Source organism: Myodes glareolus, chromosome 5 (assembly GCF_982192425.1).
Source record: "Myodes glareolus chromosome 5, mMyoGla1.1, whole genome shotgun sequence".
Lineage (NCBI taxonomy): Eukaryota > Metazoa > Chordata > Mammalia > Rodentia > Cricetidae > Myodes > Myodes glareolus.
This window is the reverse complement of record NC_142030.1, coordinates 2,321,113-2,346,402: the sequence shown is the minus strand read 5'-3', so window position 1 is coordinate 2,346,402 and position 25,290 is coordinate 2,321,113. Positions and strand designations below refer to the sequence as shown.

The 25,290-nt window shown below is 41.5% G+C and overlaps 1 protein-coding gene across 2 annotated transcripts in view; it reads right to left on the bottom strand.

The window, feature by feature from the left end:
* Syt14 (synaptotagmin 14) overlaps positions 1 to 22,330 on the bottom strand; it is a 174,514-nt gene extending 152,184 nt beyond the window's left edge. Inside the window, exons 1-2 of one of the 2 annotated variants that reach the window (XM_087906013.1) lie at positions 22,281 to 22,330; positions 9,318 to 9,365 (exon numbers count right to left, since the gene is read on the bottom strand). In XM_087906013.1, coding sequence (XP_087762139.1) covers positions 9,318 to 9,365; positions 22,281 to 22,293 — 61 coding nt within the window. In that variant the 5' untranslated portion in view covers positions 22,294 to 22,330. The remainder of the gene's footprint in view (positions 1 to 9,317; positions 9,366 to 22,280) is intronic. The other variant, XM_048439365.3, reaches the window with a different exon arrangement.
* Positions 22,331 to 25,290: the final 2,960 nt, after the last annotated feature.

Sequence of the window (25,290 nt, the reverse complement as noted above, 5' to 3'; positions counted from 1 at the left end):
AAAAAATCAAATAATCTCAATGCGAAAAAAAATCAAATAATCTCAAATGCAACCTTTTTTAAGGTTTATTTATTTATTATGCATACACGTTCTGCCTGATGTATACCTAAAGGCAAGAAGAGGGCACCAGATCTCATTATAGATGGTTTTGAGCCACCATGTGGTTGCTGGGATTTGAACTCAGGACCTTTGGAAGAGCAGCCAGCGCTCCTAACCTCTGAGACACCTCTCCAGCCATCAAATGCAGCCATTAATAGTCTCTGGGATCGCTGGCTGCTCCTGCCCATGGCTGGATACTTTACTCAGGGAAGAGTCATTCACAGCCTTCCCAACTCAGGAAAGATGGCCCATAGCTCACCAGGCAAGCACACTAGAGCTACCCTGTGGTCAGGATGCAGGTGAGCTGATCCTGAGGGCATAAGAGCAGGAGAGTTGACCCTGCCCCCCTTGTCTACCATGTGGTGGCATGGATGGGGGGAAGATGCCTTCTACGCCCCCTCCACCCCCACCCTTCCCACCTCACCTGTCACCATTACCACCTGCAGCAGATGAGAGAGCTGGCCCTCAGGTCACAAGAGTGAGAGAGCTAGCCCTGAACCTCACCTGAGAAAGCTGCCTCTGTTTCCTGTCTGGGCAACACACTAGAGCTGGCCCTGTTGTCTGGGTGCAGGTGAGCCAGCCCTGAGGGTGTGAAAGCTACAGAGCTGATATCATCTCCCTCATATGCCATTCAGTGGCATGGATGAGGGAAAGATGCCTTCCCTCTCCACACCTTGCTACCTGTAGCAGGTGAGAGAGCTGGTCCCAGAATCCCAAGAGTGAAAGAGCTAGCCCTGCCTCACACCAGCTGCAGCAGAGGAGAGTGGACCCTGCACCCTGACTGTGTAAAACACTAGAGCTGGTCTGTTGGGGTGGGGGTCTGGGTGAGCCAGCGCAGAGGGTGTAGGAACAGGAGAGCTGACCCCACCTCCCTTGTATGTTCTTCCCCCATGTCCCTAAACACACACTGCAAACTGGAAAGAGGGCCCTGCACCTTGCCGGGCAAAGCAGTAGAGCTGACCCTGGCAATAAGAGTGAGGGGAAACCAGATCTGAGGGCTTGAGAGCGGAGGAGCTGGCTCTGCTCCTTTCTGTAGGCTGTACTGGGTGAGCTAGCAGAGCAGTACCAACCCAGCAACCACCCAGACCCAGAACTAGGGCTACGAGTTGGCCCACCCCAGCATCCACTGAATCTATGAACTGTTGAAACCTGTGAAGGGTGTTAACATCCAAATGAACCTGGCCGCGCCCCTTGAGGAACTGACAGTGTGTCACATAGGCAGGCAGTATCCTGTCTCTTTAAAAAGTGAAACTCCGCTTTTTTCTTTCTCTTCTTCTTCCCCTCTTTCTCTCCATTTCTCTATCACATTTCTCTATCTCTTCCACCCCCCGGCTCCCCCCCCCCCTCTCAAAATCTCTCTTTCTCTCCTTTTCTCACTTCCCTCCCCCATTCCCTTTATCTCAATAAAACTCATCACTTAAGCTTTGCCTGCATGGTATATTTGTCTCTCACCTGCCAAGGTCTCTAGCACAGGGAATCACAATGAGCTCTCGCCACTGGCCACCAAGGTCCCTTTCCAGTGCAGAATCATAACAAAGGGGATGAACCTACAGATCCAAAACAGCAGGGTCTCCATGGCACAGGACAACAACAGTACATCCGAGAGGAGCCCAGTGAGAGCTCATTATTGGTGGTGTAGCAGAAATCAGAGGCCTTGAACCAGACCAATGAATCCTGGTAAAGAACACTTGCAAGTAAAGATTAACGGACTAAAGGTAAAAACTGTGTCTCAAGAGACCACACTACATCTTCCACAAGATTCTTCTTCTTTTGTTGTTTTGGTTTTGGTTTTTCTTTTAAATTTAGTTTTGATTGGGGGGGGCGGGGAGGTTGCAAGGGCAGAGGGCAGATTCTAGGAGACTGGGAGGCAAATGGGATCAGAATGCATGATATGAAATCCATAAAGAATCAACAAAAGGGGGCTGGAGAGATGGCTCAGCCGTTAAGAGCATTGCCTGCTCTTCCAAAGGTCCTGAGTTCAATTCCCAGCAACCACGTGGTGGCTCACAACCATCTGTAATGAGGTCTGGTGCCCTCTTCTGACCTGCAGGCATACACACAGACAGAATATTGTATACATAATAAATTTTTTTAAAAATTTTTAAAAAAGAATTAACAAAAGTTTAAAAAAGAAAGAAAAGAAAATATTATTTTGGTGAAGTCATTGAAAAATCAAATAATTATCCGTAATACAACCATTGTCTTTTAAAATTAAGTTCACTAAAGCAATCAGCTGTTGTCTTCAGAGATGAACTACACACTAATGTATTTTCATTTTTAGATAAATCAATAATCATGTATAAATCAATAGTTTTTGTCTTTTTATGTAACTCAATTTCAGGATGACCTCAACTGGCACCCCCAATTTCCCATCTGCTATCCTAATTTCCAGATTTTGATATCCAAATGCCTTCATCAGTCAATGTTTAGTGAGCACCTAGAACTCAACATGTCCAAAATGGAACAAGTGACTTCTTGTGCCCCCATGAAGCCCACTTCTCTTCCCTCAGCCTGTCCTATGTCAGTCAGCAGTATCTCCATCGAGAGTGCTCCCAAAGCACCGGTTGCTTGCACATTTCTTGCACATTTCAACATGAATTCAAGTTCAAGTTTTGTGGACTCTACCTTTAAAAGCCACCCTGAACCAAGCACTTCTCAGCACCGGCACCGACACCACAGGAATCCAAGCCTCATTATTTCTTGCCTGGAATCACCAAGAGCTTCCTAATGGAGTTCCAACATCGACTCTCATCCCGTTACTGGCCATATATAAGAGTAAATTATGGTACTGGAGAGATGGCTCGGTGGTTATGAGCAGATACTGCTTTTGTAGAGGATCCATGTGGGGGCCATTCATTACTTCTCATAACTCCAGATCAATGCCTCTGGCCTCCACAGGCACCTGATTCGGGTGTGTGTCTGCACATGCACACACATGTGTATGAACACACACACAACTAAACAAACTATTAAGAGTAAATCACTTCACTTCCTGCCTAATTCCCCATTTGCATTTCATTGTGTGCAGTGAAACAGGTCACAAGTTTTATACAATCCAGACACCCCAGACATCCCCCACTTTATTCCATGAACCTTCCCATGTATACTCACTATTTGGCACAAGAGGTATCTGTACTTTTCAGCTCAGTAACTGACTTCCCCATCCCTGTGTTTCTTCCTCACCAGGCAGACCTCTTCCGTCAGCTTAAATATTATCTTCTCACAGGCTAGAGAAATGGCTCAAGGAATAAGAGCATTTGCTGCTCTTGCAGAGAACCTGGGTTTGGTTCCCAGCACTCATGTGGTGACTCGCAGCTACCTCTAACTCCATTTCCAGAGGAACTGATGCTCATGTACATGGTATACATACATATACACATGCACACAGGCAAAACATTTATATTGCAAAATAAAATTCAAAAATCTAAAATAAAAATTTTAATTTTACCTTCTCAGAAAGATCTTATCTCACTAAACTGTTCTTTCTGAAATCAGTAGGTGTGTCTGTCTCTCTCTCTCTCTCTCTCTCTCTCTCTCTCTCTTCCTACTCTTCTCCTCTCCTCAAGGTCACACACACACACAAACCATTGTATTCTACTTTTTTTTACAGCAATTACAGATATTTTAGAATTATTTGATTTGTTTCTTGTCTATATTCTGTTAGTCCAAACATTATAAGCAACAGGAGACCAGAACATTTGTCATTTATTAACCACAAAATTCCCAGCAGTTAGAACAGTGCCCACAATTAGAAAAATGCTAAAATATTAAATATATATATCAACACATACAAGACAAGCAACACAAGAAACCCATCCTCTACTTCATAACCCTTAGGCCTTCAAGACACTTTTGTTTTCCATCCACTACAGAAGGAAATTACTAAATATATACATACACACACACACACACACACACACACACACACACACACAGAAAGAGAGTAAGCTTCTAAAAATGTCTGTCTACCACTGTTGCCTTTCATAGGGCAGTGGAATCTAATTCTAATCTCTTTTACCAAAGAGTAAATGGCTATCAGGGTGAAGAAGATACAATAAAATCGACAATAAATGCAAGCCAATTTAAAAGAAAAAAGGAGGGGGAGTTAGGGAGGTAGTTAAGTTAGTAAATCCTACCATGGCAAGCATGAGGATATGCATCAGATCCCCAGTTCCCACATGAAAACTGGAATTGGTAGGAAATGCCTGTAATTCTGGTCCTATGGAAGTAGAGACAGGCAATATCCCCAGGGCTTACTGTCCAGCTTGCTTAAACAGATCAGCAAGCTCCATATTCAGTAAGAGATCTTTCTCAAAAAATAAAGCAGAGAGCAACGCAAGAAGATATCTAATAAGGACCTCTGTCCTCCAAATACACCTGCACACACAGGTTCATACACACACATGGTGGGTGGAAAGGTTCACATTCTGCACATACAGCAGACTATATTACTAAACAGCCTTTCCCTTTCATCTCAGCCTACTTTGTTTATCCCACCTCAGAAGAATAGGGTGGTGCTGGAGTTTACACTTGAGAGACAGCAGAGCACTACACAGCAGAGGCCGCACAGCAGCACTGCACAGTAGAGCACAGTAGTGCACAGCAGTGCACAGCAGCACAGCACAGTAGCGCACAGTAGCACACAGCAGCGCACAGTAGTGCACAGCAGTGCACAGTAACACACAGCAGCACACAGCATCTCACACAGCAGCGCACAGCAGAGGCCGCACAGCAGCACAGCACAGCAGAGCACAGCAGTGCACTGCAGCACACAGCACCTCACACAGCAGCACACAGCAGCACACGGCAGCGCACAGTAGTACACAGCAGTGCACAGTAGCACACAGCAGCAGACAGCAGTGCATTGCAGCACACAGCAGTGCACAGCAGCACACAGCAACTCACACAGCAGCAGCACAGTAGCGCACAGTAGGACAAAGCAGCACACAGCAGAGGCCGCACAGCAGCACAGCACAGTAGAGCACAGTAGAGCACAGCAGCACACAGCAGCGCACAGTAGCACACAGCAGCGCACAGTAGTGCACAGCAGTGCACTGCAGCACAGCACAGTAGTGCACAGCAGCACACAGCACCTCACACAGCAGCAGCACAGTAGCGCACAGGAGCACACAGCAGCTCTGCACAGCAGCACCACACAGCCACTCTCAGCTGCACCATAAAACAGATACAGTGTTCTATAAATAGCTTGCCCTTGGCACCTCAAATCTACCTACTCTGGACACTGTCTTAGATTGTCCTGTGTCTGCTTTCACCACTCTCTTGTCCTTATCCACAAAACACCTTTTGTCCTGGGTCTCATGCTTCAGGTCCATAATTTGTGTTTCCTATGACAGAATCAAAATAACCTGATATACTGTGGGGGTATGTTTAGATGACAACACTGGAAGACCTTTCTCTTTCAATATAATACATTTGAAATGAATTTCAAAGATTAAATGGACCCCAATTTAGCAAATATTGCAGGGTGAGAAGCTATGGAGCAGCAGGTTCTTCTGGCGCCTTTCAGATCACTGGTGGACTCTGCAGACAGCTCAGACGCAGGCCTTCTACTAAGAAGAGTGAAATGACACGGATCTACACTTTTCTACCATCAGATCAACAGCAGCAATAACAACAGAAATCTTCAAAAGATACTGCTGATAGGGCCAGGAGTTCATACATTTCTGGTAGGAATACAAAAGCATATTGTGAGCACTATGGTTATTGTTCACTGTCAACTCGACAGGATATGGAATCAGCAAGGATGTAAGACTACACGCACACACACACATACACCACCACCCACATGTGAGGATTATTTTTCAATTTATTTTGAGGTTGGAAATAGTTTATTATAGGTTGAAAAGTGGGAATTTAAGAGAAAGCAAGCAAACAGGGCTCCTACACAGTAGGAATGGTCCCCAGGGTTATTTAGGTCAGCCTCTGGAGAGATCTGTGAAAGATTATCTTGACTAGGTTATCAGATGTAGGAAGACCCACGCTAATAGTGGGTTTCACCATTCCTTAAGCTTGGGTCTTGAGTTGCATAGAAAGGAGCAAGCTGGCTGAGACATCATTCATCTCCTATTTTCTGACTGCGCATACAGCGTGACCAGCTGTCTCAAGCTCCTGCCACAGTGACTGCCTAGCCATGACAGACTGCACTTTGAACTATTAACCAAAATAAGCATGTTTCCTTGAAGTTGCTTTTGCCAAGAGTGTTTTATCATCATAACAATAAATAACTAAGACAAATACATACAAGGAAAGTAAGTTTGCAATTTCTAACAGGTATATAATCATAACCTTTTAATCTTAGAAGCAATATTTCTCTTCAGAGTCTCCCTACCCACAGGTCTCCAGCAGTAAGCTCTCATACACACTTTCATAGAAAAGGTTCATACCCCTGAGCTGATGATATGTAGTTGACATTCTGAACTCAAAGCTGTTGCTTTGTGGATTGAGTAAAACACTTTGGTTTTATTCCAGGTACACTGGAAATCCACAGAACAATTCCAACCATCAAAGTGATATAGTATAATTTACATTTTCAAAAATCACTGATGCTACTACAAGAAGGTAAGCATGTAAATAAGAAAAGAAAACTACTCTAGTGGGCTAAGCAAAAGAGAATATTCAAGACTACAATGACAACAACAGAATGGGGGAGGGGAAATGGATCAAAAATACACTACAAGTACAACTGACAACTACACATTCCAAGTGGGAGATAAGAGACTGATTGAAATATGGGAAGATTCCTAAGTTAGGACCTAAGCAAGCAGGGAGTACTACTCACAGCTGAGATGAGAAGGGCTCACTAGAAGGTGAAGGCTCACTTAAGAATTAAGACAGTCCTTTAGATAAGTCAGTCTGCTGTTCTATTGACATCAAATAAAAATATCCAGAAGTTAGATAAAGAGCAAGGACTTAAAGGCCATCCACACTAGCTTCCTTCGAGGAACATTCAAAATAGCATAACTGGATAGAAACCACAGAAGGGAGGACAGTGAAGTTAGTCAAGCGCTATACTCTCATACAGTCTGTGCTGCGGACAGAGAGCATCCAGCAGGAGACAAATTAACAAGGAAAGAGAAATTCACCACTGAGCATGGCATGAGAACACCTTCTTGACATTCCAGCACTGCGAGGTGGAGGCAGAAGTTTCAGAAATTTAATGCTGTTGAAGGGCCAGCATGGGCTATACAAACAGCTACCTCAAGAAAACAAAGGGGAGGGCTGATTTGGTGTCATTTTATCAAAATAACTGACACTGATTACTATGATTTTAGTTTGTATAACCTTCATATGCTCTGGTCTATGTAAGTCTAGCATAAAATGAGGAAGTATTAGCCTTCAGTCTTAAATGCTTAAACATTTATGAAACATCAGAATAGAATACCATTAAATGCTGAGGAAATAAAGATCTAAACATTTTTTTCATGAAGTGATTACAGTGTAAACAATTTTTTTTAATGTTAACTGGGATAAAGTTGTAGCTCAGTAGTAAAGTACTTGCTTACCACACATGAAGCCCTGGACTCAATGCCAGCAATGTGTAAAATCAGGCATGGCACTAACACACACCTGTAATCCTAACACTTGGCCAGTGGGGGTAGAAGAACAGGAGCTCAAAAATCTTTCTCTGTTACACAGTGAATTCAAGGCTACTCTGAGCCACCTAAGATCCGATCTCGAAAGTATATAAATAATCACAGAATGAAGATTCCACAGCACAAAGAAAAGTGGAAAGGCTAGTTAAATACAAAGTAATGTGAACAAGGCCCCTGCACACAACCCTAGTTAAGAGGAGGAACATTCAGCCAGGTTATGTGGTCTATTAAGATCACAGCTATCCTGATCACCTCTCCCCAGTGTCCCCAATCAGTTTCCTGCCAGCTGTCTCCAGTCTTGTCTTGAATCCCTCTTCACCTGAGTACTGCTGAAGTTGCTTTCGATTCCAACTGAATTGCTTCTCAGGCTTTTGACTATGATTCCTAATGATCTGTATAGCAACTTTTGCTGACCCTCAAGTAAAACAATTTCAAAAAGTTTACTGGGACAAGATAATAATCACTATAAAATTACTTAAAACTCTCAATAGGATTAAAATAATTTGAAGTACAAAATAAATAAAATATAACACGAGAGAAAATATTTACATAAATATATATAAATTTGATTGTCATTATTTTTTGATAAGATGCACAAATCCAGAAAACTGGCTTCCATTTCTTCCTTTCCAGTACCAGAGGAAAGATAACAATAGCCTACATGCTAACGAAGAAAGTAGATTGTCTTTAAATGACAGCACTACTGGCAGTAACCCATAAATTAATTAGCATAACCACACTAGGAATAATCATATGGATTCACCCAAGAAGGTTTTTTAAAATTTTTTTTTTCAATTCCAGATCAGCTAAGGATTTTCCAGAGCTGTCAAAACTGAAAATGACTGACATTTCGCTGGCATGTCAGTTATACGTATCTCACAGACACTGCTCCAACCTCTTCAAGGTGAAAAGGTCAGGGTGGGCTTTGGGCTTCTGCCAAACTCAGGAGTGCCAGCTCGGTTGCAGAGAGAAAAGAAAGACATGTTCTTTGCTGAGACCCCAGCAGGAGCAGTCAGAGAATGAAGGTTCTTCCCTCCCTCTTGCCCTTTCTCCAGGTCTCCTCTCTTCACGGTGCCCAGAGCCAAGTTCCTTAAAACCTAGAGAACACCAGGTTCCTTGCCTTCCACCTAAATACCTGAATTACCTTTCCTTGACTGCCTTGCTGAGATACCTGGCTGCCAAGTGGCTCCTTCTAAAGGAAGCACAGGCAGTTGTTGGTGTCATGTGGTTGTCTGGACTTTGTATATATTCTCAATTTGAATTTCAACCAACCATTCACATTACTCTGATGGGGTACAGTAACAGAACAGAAGCCAACTAGTGGCCGATATGCACCCAGTACCCAGATTCTGGAAGGGGACAGAAAAGAAAATAAAGAAACCAGACTTTATTAGTTCATCAAAAGGAAATATGCAACCCTCAGTAGCCACATAAGCAACATAGACTCCAGGTGTGCTCAAATCCATAATGCAGATGAGTGCTGATATCTCTTAAATTACATGCCTTATATATCCAAATTATCGTACTAAATATCATACTAAAATTTACTATATCCTAGAAAGTATTCATTTAGTATTTAAATATCCATGCAAAGCATTGGCCTACCTTTTCTAATACAGATGAGTTCATGTACTCCACAGGTTCTCTCTCCACCTATAAAAAAAAGTTCATTATCAACCAAAAATGCAGACAATGGCCTAAATTTTACTGTTACAAAGAACCATGCAAAATAGACACCTAAAAATGATCTTAGGAAAAAGCTCCCTAATTATTTTCTTAAAGGATAGTAAACTAAATATTACAGCATGAATTTTTCTGAATAATCCAGAAATGAAGGCTTTATTTTTGGAAAGATGACACTTCCTTATTTGGTAGGTTATTCCAGCTGGAAACCTTCTGGAAAGGAGAGACTGTATCACCATCTCCTATACCCTTTCCTATTTCCTGGAAAGAAGCATAGCAAGGAAGGACCCACTTTGTATCAGAGCCCTGGCATGCACGGCCGTTAACCCTGTAGAAGCACCAGTTATATTACCACATAAGGTATAAAGGGAAGTGTGGCTAACCACTCTTACAAATTTGTAAGAAGACAAACAATAGATAACAGGATAAAAACATAATAACAATATACCCCCATACCCCCATAAAAACTATTACGTCTTTAGAAAACATTTCCCCCAATCTCATTTTCCAACGTGGTGGTCAGAAAAACACAAATACAGGAGTGCTCACACATGTATAAATACAGGAGAGCACACACATGTACAAATACAGGAGAGCTCACACATGTATAAATACAGGAGAGCTCACACATGTATAAATACAGGAGTGTTCACACATGTACAAATATAGGAGAGCTCACACATGTATAAATACAGGAGTGCTCACACATGTATAAATACAGGAGAGCTCACACATGTATAAATACAGGAGTGCTCACACATGTATAAATACAGGAGTGCTCACACATGTATAAATACAGGAGAGCTCACACATGTATAAATACAGGAGAGCTCACACACGTATAAGTACAGGAGTGCTCACACACGTATAAATACAGGAGAGCACACACACGTATAAATACAGGAGAGCACACACACGTATAAATACAGGAGAGCACACACATGTATAAATATAGGAGAGTGCAGACATGTATAAAGCCCCACGCACTCAGTTATCACAGAGCGTGTCTCCAGTCACAGCAAACCATAGCAGACACAGCAGGTAGCCACCAACAACGTGGTAGACTATCTTCACAAAAACTGCCCCAAATTTACATAAGGAATACTCTCCTGAATTCAAACAGAAAGTTTATAATAGTAGACAATTTTAAGTCTCATTATTTTCAGTACATTTGTGAAATCAACCCAATGTTACTTGTGATTCATTTAATCTTATTGCTATACAAAATTCTGTGTTTAAATACACATAAATATATGCACAAGCCTGTATATAGTTATACAGAAACTTTAGTTCATAAACATTTGGACTGGCTTGAGTTTGAGTTTGTATTAATTTTGCTATAGGCCATTTAAAGTATGTCTCTTTAATACACATATGCATGCCTTTCTCCTGGCTATACACCCAGACCTGCTGGGTATACCTAGCAACCAAGTGATGGAACTTTGTGGGATGCACACACAATGGAATGCTATAGTTTACAAAAACTACTTGGATATTTGCAACAGTAGGGACAAGCGGTAAAAACACTAATCTGAGAGAAAAAAGTCAGACACAGAAGACAAATTAAACACCATTAGAGGAATGCGTTTCAGTGATCTACTGAACAGTATGATGGTTTTATGACAATTTATTAGTCCTAAAAACTGATGAGACAGTGGGTTTTAAATGTTCTCACCACAAAGAGTAAGTAGGAAAAGTGGCAGACATGTCTTAATTTAATATTCTACAATTTTGTACATATAAAAACACAACATTATAGCTCATAAATATACTGATTACTCTTATAAATATGTATTTCTTTCTCTGAAAAACATAATGCCACTACTCTAACGTAAGCTCAATAAAATTTTGTAGTATTCTCTGTATGTTTAACCTTATCAACTATACCTATGAATTACTTAATTTTTACATAATACTAAATTATGCAAGCATTTTAGTTCATTATAGAAGCTTATTATGAACAGTTCAGTTACAAGAAACAGAATTCCTACAGCAATTATGTGAGAAATAAAAAGTGATATTCATTTTTAAAAGTGGGTCATGTAAGAAGCAAAAAAAAAAAAAACCAACTAGAAAACAGTATTTCTATCACCAAAGTAGGTTAGCTTTACAGTCTAATTTGGTTGTAAAAATGTCCCTGCTTCCTTGATCAATAACAATAATACAAAGCGTCAGGAATACAGGTTTAGCAGGGGAAACACTAAACACAAAACTAAAGCTAAAAAAAAGAATTATTATTGATCAAAACTCCACTGTCAAATATAATACTAACTGTAATATTACCAAGGAACTACAACAGACGACTTGATGAAGAGCTAGAAAGAAATATAGCTGCAAACGCATCTTTTAAAACTGAGAAGACATTAGCCAAAGGAGTAAGTATTCACTCAATTTAATAAACTATTTTCAAGATTCTAGAAAAATCATGTGATAACAATAACCATAATTTATATTGAGGCCTATGATGTTTTCATAGTTACTTGAACTATTTCTCCTATATAATAATTAAGCCACATCCTCCTAAATGTCAACATCTGTAACTTAAGTTTGAGTCACATGCTTTACTCACGGAAACAGACTGCGCCTTTTTAACATCTATTACTAAAACAAGATTCTCTTGGGCTGGAGAGATGGTCCAGTAGGTTAAAACACACACAGTTCTTACAGAGAACCAAAATTCAGTTCCTGGGACCCATGTCTGGAATCCTGTAACAGTTCCAGGGATCTTAACAGTTCCAGGGATCTGATGCCCTCTTCTGGCCTTTGCAGACATCTACATTCAAATTCTCTCTCTCTCTCTCTCTCTCTCTCTCTCTCTCTCTCTCTCTCTTTCTCTCCCTATTAAAACTAAACTCTCCACATATTTAATATAAATTGGTTGTTCTATTTCACGCATCTAGTCCTGAGTATATAACAGCAGGTTTTACAATGCTTAGTATTAACAATAACAAGAAAACAAAAACCATGTGGAATGACAAGAAAAACTATTATATATGTGTGTGTGTGTGTGTGTCTTCAAGATTTATTTATTGTGTGTGTGTGTGTGTGTGTGTGTGTCCATGAACGTGCATGCTTGCCACAGGATGGTGTAGGAGGTCCTTCCTGCCTTGGCCTTTTGATAGGGCACCACTTAGGTAGGCAGAGTAGTCAGAATTGAATGCTGGAAAGAAGGGCAGACAGAGAGCTGCCATGGAGCTTCCAGGTCAGACATGCTGAATCTTTCGCAGAAAGCCACGACCTTGTGATGAACAAAGATTATTAGAAATGGGTTAAATCAAGATATGAGAGTTAGCCAATAAGAGGCTAGACATAATGGATCAGGCAGTGATTTAATTAATACAATTTCTGTGTGATTATTTTGGGTGTAAGCTAGCAGGGCGGCCAAGACCAAAAGCAGGCTCTCTCACACAACAGTTTGGCACCCTGCTGTGGGAACTGGACAAGACAGAAACGCCAACAAGCGGGCCCTCTGTCTACAGAATGGTGCCCACGTGGACAACTGCATCCGCATAAAGCCTGACAGAGCTTGGGAAGTAATTCTAGACAGAAAAGAATAAAGTCTGGCTTCTTGGTAGCAGCAATTTCTTGGATCTGCTCTGCTTGCTGGAGGCAAGCACTCTCATTTAAGAGAAGCTTCCTGACTCAGCTTTAGCTCTTTAAGAGGTCCTGCCACGAAACACTTAAAATAGTGTTGACAAAAAGTTGACCACATGCTTTTTGGTTTTCAGCCGTAGCAGGAAAAAAGCTGCTCCATTTTAAAATGCCGGCTTTCTGGGCTGTCCTGCCAGGGCAAACTCTGACTCTTTCAGGTAGGTGGTCCATCTATGGAGCATTTGAGTGTGGCTTGTGAGCACACTGTTGCAGCTTACTTGCTGACAGGGACCTTAAAACACCATAGAGTTGTGGCAATAAACATGGCTACAGCTGGTACCTTCGCCATGAGGCTGGAATCACAGAAAGCTAAGGAATGGGCTGGATCCAGCCGTCAAACCACGGCTTTAATCCTACACATATTTCTTGATAAATTAAAGACTCATATGGTCAAAAAGGAAAAAAAGAGAGTATACAGTAAGGAGAGATTCAAAGATTAAAAAAAAAAACCTCTAAATGGTTTACACTGCATTAAAATGTTTGCAGGCTTAAAAAAAAGGTTAAAGTCCTTAAAATAAAAAGAGAGAGAGAGTAGTTGGGTTTGGGGGTACACGCCTTTAATCCCAAAACTCGGGAGGCAGAGGAAGACAGATCTCTGTGAATTTAAGGTGTTGTGGGGCACACCTTTAATCCAAGCACTTGGGAGACAGAGACAGGCAGATCTCTGTGAGTTCAAGGACAGCCTGGTCTACAGAGTTTTCCAGGACAAAGATATACAGAAACCCTGTCTCAAAAGCCAAAAATTAAAAATAAAAGAAATAGAGGTTAAAATAAAGCCACGTAAAGATGAAAAATACAGAGAGAATCTAGATACTGTATGTTATTATGCTCTCTTTGAATTGTTTGAATGCTGAGGAAGAAGCAACAGCTGCTAAAAGACTTTTGTTTATAAATGTTGCTAAATTAATCCAAGATAGGTATTTTAAAAATACCTTGACTTCAAAATTGAAGTCAAAAGGTATGTTACTTTGGAGAAGAGATTTTGCTTTAGTTTCCACAGGAAATGAGAGGCTGTGGATTCATTCTGAGTTAAGAAAAATCAGGTTTGATCAAGGAAGACCACCTGAGAAATCTCTGGTAGGAAAGATGGCCCAGATGTCTGAGTTCTACATCCAGAACAGATTCAAGACTGCTGCCTGAGATGATCAAGACTCACAGGATACTCATCAGGATTTGATCATAATTCTAAATTTTCTTTAGGTCCCCATAAGATTATCAGTGCCCCCAACCAGCTGGAGGTAGCCTGGAAAACTACGCCCACATTCCCAAAAAATGGACTATGGATGTCCTTGTTTTCCGAAAAAAGAAAAAAAAGAAAAAGAAAGAAAAAGAGGAAATGAAAAAAAGAGGGAGAAATGGTGCGGGACAATGCTATATTCTGTCAATTATATTTTAAACAAATGCTGATTGGCTGTATAGGCGGGAAAACCAGACAGGAAGTAGAGGTGGGGCAACAAGAACAGGAGTATTCTGGGAAGAAGAAAGCTCTTTCGGCAGTCCTGCCCAGACCACGGAAGAAGCAAGATGTGACCTGCCCCATTGTACCGAGCCATGTGGCTAACAAAGATAAGAATAATGGACTATATAAGTTATAAGAGCTAATACGAAGCCTGAGCTAATGGGCCAATCAGTTTATAATTAATGCAGACTTTCTGTATGATTATTTCAGGGTAAGCTAGCCGGGCAGCCGGGGCAACAAGCAAGCCCTCATGTTACAACAGGACACTGTGAAAGTCAGAGGACAACATGTGGGAGTGGGTACTCTCAAGCCACCATGTGGGCTCTGGAAATTGAACTCAGGTTGTTCAGCATAGCAACAAGCACCCTTACCCATGAACCATCTTTCACCTGCCCCATCTTTGCTAAGCATTTTCTTTATCTATACTAAATAAAAGAACTTTAGTTTTTAAAAGCCAGTCAAATAATTACTACATCTTAAACTTAGTTAACTGACCACTGTCAATCTGTCAAAGCACTTAATGAAAAATATCACATAACGGACTAGAATTTGTAAATAAACCTAGCTAGCTCATTATATTACAGTATAAACAAAGTAGAACCCTAATGGTTACAGTTTCCCAAGACTGCTAATTAGTGTTTTAAAAAATTCAAATACTGTGGCTAACAACCAATGAAGTTAATTAAGAAATTAAAATGGACTTTTTCATTTGTACAAAAATAGGAAAATTATGAATTGGCTTTTGAGTGCTTTAAGGTAATTTAAAGCAAACTTCATCTAAAAGGTGTCTTTAGAGGTAATACGAGCACTGCTCTTGAAATGATCTTAGCTGCCTAGTATTCAGAGCACTGGGTGACACATCAGTCATCAGCACAGTTCTCCTCGGGAAGACCCAGTGGGAACAAGAGCGACTATCCAGTCCTCTATGGGGGCAGCAGGGAGGAAGATAATATACAGGTGTGGGGCACACGCATGTTGATTGTGTACCTTCACGTGTTTGTATGAATGGACACACAGCTGGAAACATGGCTCATAAGTAACTGGGATACTTTTGAGAGGGAGAGGAGAATCACTACAGACTACCTACTTCCCTACTTCACAGAAGGGAAAATGCACCAGAGTACATGCAGGTGTCAAAGAGAGAATTAAACCTACAGTTCAACTCCTATAAAAATTTTCCTTACAATTCACTTTATTGGATTCTGACCGCTGGCCTAGGTCACCTCCACATACAAGCTTCACAGTCAGACACTGAAAACCTAATGTCTTATGTTTCATCCCATCTAAAGACTTTTTTTCTGAACTTCATCCATGAAAGTAGTCACAACCTTTAAGTTCTTCTGTAAATTCTTCTACTTACTGTACATAAGGAAAAGGCTTTAAACATTTCTTGTTTATGCTGCCAACTGCCCCAAATCACCTTAACCTATTTAGACCTCCAACTCGTATAAGTATTTTTAGATTAGTCTCCAATTTAAGCCATTTCCTAGTTTGGGTCTCTAATTTTAAGAGCACGGTGTTATACACGATCATGCTTTCTGGGCTGAGCCAGGCTTCACTTCTAACATCAGCATCATCTAGCACGGCTTCTACAAACCTGTGTTTGTTTATATAGGAGTTACGGTGAGGAAATGTAGTTATTATAAAGTGGTGATAATAGTTCCAGGACAAAAATAGCTTTCATGTTGCACGCTCATTCTGCTAAATGGGAAAACCTGCTGCAGGCAGATGAATACAATTTTGAAAACTTCCAAAATCAAGTACACAACTAATAGGAAAAAGGACGACACAGCACAGCAGGTTTGTCTGCCGTTAAGAGGGAGAAGTGGGTGCTGAGATTGGAATCCAAAGTCATGAAGTTCAAAAAGAATGTCAGTGTTTAGGCCTAGGAAACAGAGAAGACTCCTGAATGGTTTCTTTCTCTTTTCAGCACCTGTTTTCACTGAACTTCAAAAACCAGCTTGTGTAAATATCCCAAAAATGAACGTTAGCCCCCTCACGCATGCTGTACTTTAAATTCTTTTATTAAAGGAAAACCATCAGGCCTCCAAACTTCTAAAAGTTACCCTCCTAAATTGACAATGCTGCTATATAATTACAGTAGAATTAAAACAATCTTAACAAGTCAAGGCCTTTCTACACTGAACTTCCAGCCTAACTTTGGGAACGTACTCACCACTACCACAGCATCACACAAATAGCATCACACACATTGATAGCAGTGGTGTGTCAGGTCAACCAGACTGCTCAGCATCTAAAGCATGGCAGCGCTAGCTTGGCAAGGGGAGTGCAGTCACTAGAGCCTGTGGCGGACGCAGACAGACACGGACTGGAGGAACTATGCCCACACAGCCTCTGCCCACAACGGTGCTTGCTCATTCTCCCGCTCCTTCCTCCTCTCCTCTCTCCCAATACCCACATGCTAAATTTGAAAAATGAAGAAACAAAAGCTTGCTCAACATAGTATCTCATTTGACCTACATAAATTCCTATGCATTTAATTAATAATTTTTCTAAATATATTTTTCCTTATAAAATTAAATTTACTGGCAAATTAATTCACTTTTCCAGTCATTGAACTATTCTTTAGATTTTATTTTTAGTTAATGTTTTCAACTATTAGAAAGCTACTAACACAACACAGTAAATCCTATCAAGTATGTGCTCACATATTCATGGTCTATTAACTGAATTTTCTAGTTAACTGAAAATAAAACAAAATCCTTCTGTGTTGGCTATGCCACATAAATTTTTTAAAACTATAAATATGCATTACTGTAGAGTAAGGTACAATGAAAATAATTTAATATTTCATTAATATTTATCTCATGGTGAGCTCAAATATTATTTTAAAGATTAAGTCTACCATGGTCCTAAAATCATGAAAATAAGAAATTATTCTGAATATATGTATGGCTTTTAGAAGTTTGTTAATAAATAACACCTTGCTATATTATCACTATTTCTTCCTTCTTAAAAGAAATAATAAATCAAAGGTTTCAATTTATTAGTTTCAAGTAAGGTATTACTAAGGGTGTATGTGTTGGGGGGTGTATAATTGATGTGTTATTCCCCTCTGTATGCTGTGACTGTGTTTTATTACCATTGATTAATAAAGAAGCTGCTTTGGCCAATGGCTTAGCAGAGTAAAGTCATGCAGGGAAACCCGAGCACAGATATAGAGGGAGTAGGCAGAGTCAAACAGAAGCAAGCCAGCTGCCAAGGAAACAAGACATGTAGAAAATGAGGTAACACCACAGCCATGGGGCAATACATAGACTAATAGAAATGGGTTAATTTAAGATGTAAAAGCTAGCTAGAATTACACCTAAGCCATTGGCCAAACAATGTTGTAATTAATATAGTTTCTGTGTGATTATTCAGGTCTGGGCAGCTGAGAAATGAACACACAGTCTTCATTTACATGTAATCTCAAAAATGTGAACTGGGGAAAAAATGTTAAGAAAATAAACAAATCATTTCTTTTGGCAGGGACTTGGGTTTTGGGGGGGTTTGGTTGTGGGGGGGTTTTTTGGATTTTTTTTTTTTTGGTTTTTTAAGATAGGGTTTCACTAAGTAACAGCCTTGGTTGTCCTGGAACTAACTCTGTAGACCAGGCTGGCCTTGAACTCACAGAGATTCACCTGTCTCTACCTCTTCAGTGCTGGCAAATCATTTTTCAATAAGTATACGAGCAAAAATATAAACACTAAGTAAAATAAATGTGTTTAAGATACAGATGTGAAAGGATTTAGTGAACTATACGATGGAGTTAATATCCAGGTTTCTAGCTTGAATGTCACTCAGCCAGTGAATCTGCACAAAGTAAGGAGGTATGGAAAGTATGAAGGATAGATTTGAGGGACAGGTGACAACTTAAGGTCATTCTGAATGTTGTAAGGTGGACATTTGGAATTGCTTTGGTACAAGTGAGGATCTCTACCTACTACTTTAAAATGTGAGTGAAGATAACTATCTACTACAAAAAAATTCTGCTAGAGACAGGCATCAAGATAGTGGATGTAATCTATGAAGACTACATACAGAATTCCATGAAATAATTCAAGAAATGTGGACTGAGGACATAGGATGTTCAGGTACTACTTGAAAAAGACTTTATCCTCTTTAAATTTATAGTTGGACTACAGGTGTTAAAATTATTCAATATGTGAAGTATGAATAAACTAGATAAGAGCAATAGAGTCGAAAACAGAAACACAAAGAACATTAGTTCAGGTGAGTAGAAAAAACTAAGTAGTCAGGAGAAAACTCCAAAATTAGAAAATAGCCAACAAACGATGGCTTAGCAGTTGAGAACACTGGCTGCTCTTCCAGAGGACCTGGGTTCAACTCCCAGCACCCACATGGCAGCTTACAAGTGTCTGTAACTCCACCTCCAGGGAATCTGACAGACACACACACACACACACACACACACACACACACACAGGCAAAACACCAATGCACATAAAATAAAAATAAATAAATCACTGAACAAAAGAAAGAAAGGAAAAATAGTCAACAAAGGTGGATTGATAGCAATACTAGAGAAGTCTATGTCCTGGGCAGCCAATGGCATGTCAGGACAGCTTAAGTAAAATAATGGTTACAACATGAACTGCCAGATAGCTAGGGCCTATAAGCTGTCCATTGGGAAAATGCTTTTTAGAAAGTGTACTTGCAGAGCTGAAGAAATGACTTAGCAATTAAGACCACCAGCCGTTCTTCCAGAAAACCTGGGTGTGGTTCCCAGCACATTCATGATTGCTAATGACATAACTCCAATTCCAGGCAATCTGATGCCCTTTTCTAACCTTACAGGCATCAGGCCCTCACTTGGTATGCTAATACACATGCAGGCAAAACACCTATACACATAGAATCATACTAAAGAAAGTATTCAAAGTGTACTTTCACTTAAGAGTTAACTTCCTCACCTCTCAGTAGAATTTTCTCTGCTCAGTTCAGTGTTACCATCAACCTAACTTTCTCTGAAGACCTCTTGATAGCCATACCTCTGACTGATAAAGGAGGAGATGGTTGCTTACAGATAATTTGGGATTATAAAACAAAGAGTTCTATTCAGAGGAGGAAATCCAAGTAGCCGTTGGTACTAAACTCAAGGCTAACCCACTGACCAGAACTACTAAAAGCATGCCTCACTGCTACAACACCTATTCTCAATTCACAACACAATTTAGTTATGTAAAGGGCTGAAGACACAGCTAGAGTGAGGAACCCAAGTAAAACAGTCCATAGTTTTGGTTGAATACAAGCTCATTTGAGTTAACAAGAAGTTACACAAACGGTTATTCTAAGATTAAGCTGCATTCATAGAATTAAATACAAGTAAGGTTATAGTTGCTTCGGTAACAAGTGGAATGGAATTTTCTATCACTGTATTTCAAATTTTAAAACAAAGGAGCATATAGTTCTTGTCTGCAAATGGAAGAGGTGTCACACACACACACACACACACACACACACACACAAAGGAGTATATTTTAAGTATTGCTTAAGAAAGCAAAACTAGGATGGAGTTAGACCAAACTTGCTGAATAACAGACTTGGCAATACAAAACTTCAGGCCAAATATAAAGACCTTTATAACATTTATATATACAAATATAAAGGTATAACATTTATTACCTCAAAATTAATTTTGAAATCAACACCATTGAATGTTTTTATACAAAGAAAGCATGAATGGTTTATATCTTGGTATACACATTGTACTATAACCATATGTTTAAAATTAATTATCTGTCTCACCAGAACATAAACTCTAACAGGGAAGATCCCACAAAGTCTACTTCAGAACATTGTGTATACCTGGTATTCGATAAATATCCATTGAATTAGCAGGTGAATGAATTAGATGTTTTAAGAACTTCTTCATAAGAAAGAATATTGAATGACATACCCTCAGGATTCTAACTTCTGATTCGACCTCAACACGAAATCTTTATCTCCAGTTTTATCTGCAGTCCTTTGCGTGAGCCCTATTGTGAACTGAAGAACGGATGTTTGTAGCAGTCAGGCAAGCTCTTAGTAGCTGTGTTCAGTGCCCTCACCACCTTTGAGTCTAATACTGAAGTACTGATTTCCTCTTCTGTTTAAAACCTTCCTCTTATAATAAACTATTTCTACTAAGTAACTATATCATTCTTTATCAGTTAGAGATATGACTACCGGGCAGGTCTTTAAAGAAACATTGGCTTATGGTATTATCATACTGAGCAAATAAAATTCTACTAAGAGGTGAAGAAATTAAAGATGGTGTATATAAACAGAATGTATTTTAGCATGTGTTAAGAGGCTTAACCTGATACCTTTACTTGAAATGTATTAACTACAGTTTCCTTGCCAAATTAAAGAAGGCCTAAGTGTTGGTATTTATATCATGAAAACCTGAAACAAATGTATAGGCTTAAGAACAGGCTGGGGGTATGGCCTAACACCAAAAAATATACAGAGAATCCTTAGAAAATCATATTATTTAAAGATAAAAAAGACTGAGCAAAATGCTGTAATATTTAACTGCCAGAGGAAGGCATGCATGCCTGAAGAAAAACTGGACATCAAGAAGTTACAAGTTATGAGATCATATTTGAATCCTATCTAGGCCAGTCCTTCATTTTCTGCATAAAATTTTATTTTTATGACTTTACAAGAAATCCTTCCACAAAGTTGTTGGCGAAACAGAGTATTCTACACCCACCAGTGGATCCTGCTCCCTGACTTTTCAGTTCTAGTAAACTACACTGGGAAGAAACAGCGTTGGACATGCTGTTCTGACTAACAGAAATATCAAAGACTACAGACAGACTGTATTCTCCATCATATCAGCAAACGCACGTACTTGAGAGCATGTCAATGTGTCCTATTCTTAATCTCTAAAATGAAGTAAACACGCAACACACAGCTAAATCAATTCTGCAGTTCAATGGCTGTGTCCCGGGTGTGTATACTACCAGAGACCAGTCACCTCGGGGAATTACTCAGAAGAAACACATTAAATATAGACGAGTAATGATTCAGCTATTGGTACCCTGCACATGAATGTACACGTCCCAGAGGGAAGTTTTGGAAATCTTTCTACACTGCGCTCATCTGAAATGGGAAACCAAATTCTGTGGGCACTCTCCTACCTGTGTGATACTAACTGCACAATATCCTCTTTAAAATCAAAGCAAATTACACGCCACTCCAGCCCCATGTTCTCAAAATAAGGGGAAAACACATTATTAGTACCAACAACCTTATGCCGGAACTTAATTCGAATTAAGGTACTCGTGAAACATTTCTGTTGGAGTCTTCTGTGTGCGTTAGTCAAAAAAAAAAGGCATTTACTCCTCCCCGGAGACAAACAATTTTGAGGGTCAGATTAACCTCACGCGGATGTCCTGGTCCCCAGACCCGTCAACAGAAGGGGATAGAGCGGATGTCACCAGCCCAGGGCGCGAGCTGGACACCGGAGGGAGCAGCACCTTGAGAGGGTCCCCCAGTCCTTCTATCAGAGGTGAGTCCCAACGCCACCTCAGAACCTCCATACCTCGGCATCCCAGCATCTCAGCGCCTTAATACCTGAGCCTCCTCAGTCCCTCAGCACCTCAGCGCCTCCTTCGCGTAGGCCAGTGCCCGCCGGGACCGCACGCCGCGCCTAGGCCGGTGTCCCGTATCCACCCGGACCCACAACCGGCGCCTCGGCCTCCCACCCAAGCCCTGCGCTCGCCAGCCGGACGGACTCCACTCCTCACTTGGCCTCCACTTACCTTCGATCGCCATGATGCGCTCGCCATGGACCGCACCAACAGCACGGAGAGCGCGGGGGGGGGGGGGAGGTGCGGGAGGAGGATGCGCCAAGGCCTCTGGCGAGAGGGGCGGGACCGAGCCCCGGGGCCGGGCTGCTGGGCCTCGGGGAGCCGGGGCGGGGCGGCGGGGTGGGGTCGGAGCTCCGGAGCCAGAAGCGCAGGAAGCGGAACCTTCCCCAGATGCGCACCGTCGGCACGTGACGCCGCCCCGCCCCCCCGGGGCCCTCTAGGCCCCGCCCCTCCCAGGAACCGTAGCTTGACCCACAACCGGGCCTTCACCCACTCCCACGTACCTCCTCAGGCCCCGCCCCCTAAATCCCACAGCCCCGCCCACCTCCCTGACCCAACCCCGCCCACCCAGCGCAAGCCACGCCTCCAGCCCTGGCCCTGGCTCGCCCCCAGCCCCTGGTTAGGGTCTCAGGCCGGGATTCCCAACAGGTGCAGGAGTCAGCCTCACCCCTGCTACCAACCTCCATCCTGCTTGGCTCTGCGAGAGCCACGCAAGGCGGTCAGGACCGCGGACAGCTCCCGGCACCGGACTCACGCGCGATTCCCGCCCAGACAAAGTCTCTTCAGTTTTGTTTTGTCTGAACACTCACCTCCGATCTTCGCTTTCAAGCAGAGACGACTTCTTGGCACAACACACCAAAAAGAGGACGGTCTCCGTCCCTTTCTCTCTCCCTCCCTCCCTCCTTCTCTCTCTCTCCCTCTCTCCAGCCTCATTCCTGATGAGACTCAATTCCAGGAGCTCGGTGACCCCTTGGAAGTACGAATTGGCATTTGTCCACACGGCAAACACACATTTGAAACCACACAAATGTAAGTGTTGGACAGACATCTTGACAAAGGGCCTGATAAGCTTGTCACACACATTTTTTTTTTTAAGTGTGCAAGCTCATGAGCCTGCAGACAGGCAAAGGTCAACTCTGAGCAACCAAGAGCTAGCTACCTAATTTTCACTTCAGTCCCGCCACTTTGCAAGACTTCCCACTTCATCTGGTACTTTAAGGGCCTGGATAAAGCCGCAATAAGGGATAAGGGCTTAGTGGTTCTCCCTTGTGGAGAAAATGCTCACTCCTAGAGCAGGTGGCTATATTAAGGATTGACACAAAGAACATATTTTCCACTTATTATGTAAGTGAGTTTGGACTGTAATCTAGAGCAGAAACTGTCTTTCATTGCTTTTATATAACCTCTCCCTCAGTCAGTTTATGCATCATAGACATTCATTCTTTAACATTTTTTTACATCCCTTATTATTTGCTGGGGCAGGGCGTGCATGTGAAGGTCACAGGGCAGCTTGCAGAAGTGTGTTCTCACCTGGCGCCATGTGGGCACCAGGAATCAAACTCATACTGACAGACGGGATTGGTGACAAACACCGCTACCCTCTGAGACATTTCCCCGGCCCCATTCCTTAAAGTTTTGACTACTTCAGTGAATCTCTATTGATCCCAGGCATTGTGCTGAGGGCTAGCTGTAAGGGTTGGAGAGATGGATCAGTTGGTTAAGTGTTTGTTGCAGAAGCATGAGAATTTGAGTTCAATCCCCAGCACACACACACACACACACACACACACACACACACACACACACACCACGCCTGCTAACCTAGTAGATCATTAGAGTTCAAAGGCAAGCCAGCATACACTAGATGATGAACTCCAAATTCCATGAGAGAGCCTATCTCAAAAACAAAGATGGATGAGGGCTCACAACTGCCTGTAACTTCAGTTCCAGGGGATCTGGTGCCCTCTTCCAGCCTCCACGGGAACCAAACATGCATACATATATTCATATTTGAGCAGAACAACCATATCCATAAAACAGATAAGGCAGAAAGTGGCTGAAGAAAATGCTCAATGTGTCTATCTTACACACACATATGCACGCACCTGCATAGACATGAGCACACATGCACAGAAACACACACGCACACCAAAACATCTGTCTATAAACAAGAATTGTTACTGAAGTATCAAACTAAATAACTGTTCTAGTAAAATACCTATACGTTAGACTAGGAGTGACTCTTTCCCTCCCTCTCCCCCTACCCCAGAAGATGAATCATAAATTTGGTTGGGGTCCAAATAAAACAGCTTTAATTAATGACATTTTCTTGAGGAAACTGTGATTAATCACATACTTGAACTTCAGGACACTAAACTTGAAACCACACCCTTGGGTTCTGGTTTCTAGGAGGCTCCAATTGGTTAGCCTTTTCAAGAATCTCATGTTAAAGTCAAAAACCTTAGTAATCACTTTATCGCCAATTACACAGGTGTCGGCATACATGACCATGTTATGTGAATGTTCATCAACCCTGTTATCTCACCACAGGGTTCTCAGACAGTGCACGTGTGTGTTAAACTTGAGCCAAGGTCACCCACTACTAACATATCCCCCTAGTCTAAACTCATGATTCCCTCTACCAACATTATCTTTTTTAAGCTACTATGTTATCCAAATACAAGTTGTAAAACTCCCAAGATAGAGGCCTGGGGAGATGGCTCATTGGTTAAGAGCACTGTCTGTCCTTCCAAAAAACTGGGGTTCAATTCCCAGCACCCACACGGCAGCTCACAACTGTCTGCAACTCCAAGATCTGACCTTCACACAGACATACATGCAGGCAAAATACCAATACACACACAAAAAAATTAAATTTTTAAAAGACCTTTTTTTTAAAAAAAAAAAAAGGCCAAAAAAACCCCTTCTGAGATAGATATTAGAAAATACCAGCCAGGTAGTGATGGCACATGTCTTTAATCCCAGCACTTGGGAGGCAGAGGCAGGCAGACTTCTGAATTTGGGTCAGCCTGGTCTATAGAGTGAGTTCCAGGGCAGCCAGGGCTACACAGAAAAAAAGAAAAGAAAAGACCATATTTATTACTTCACTTCTGCCCAACATTTCATGAACCTCCTCGGGTGACTGAAGAGTTGTGACTACTTGGATGTGCTTTTGTCCCCA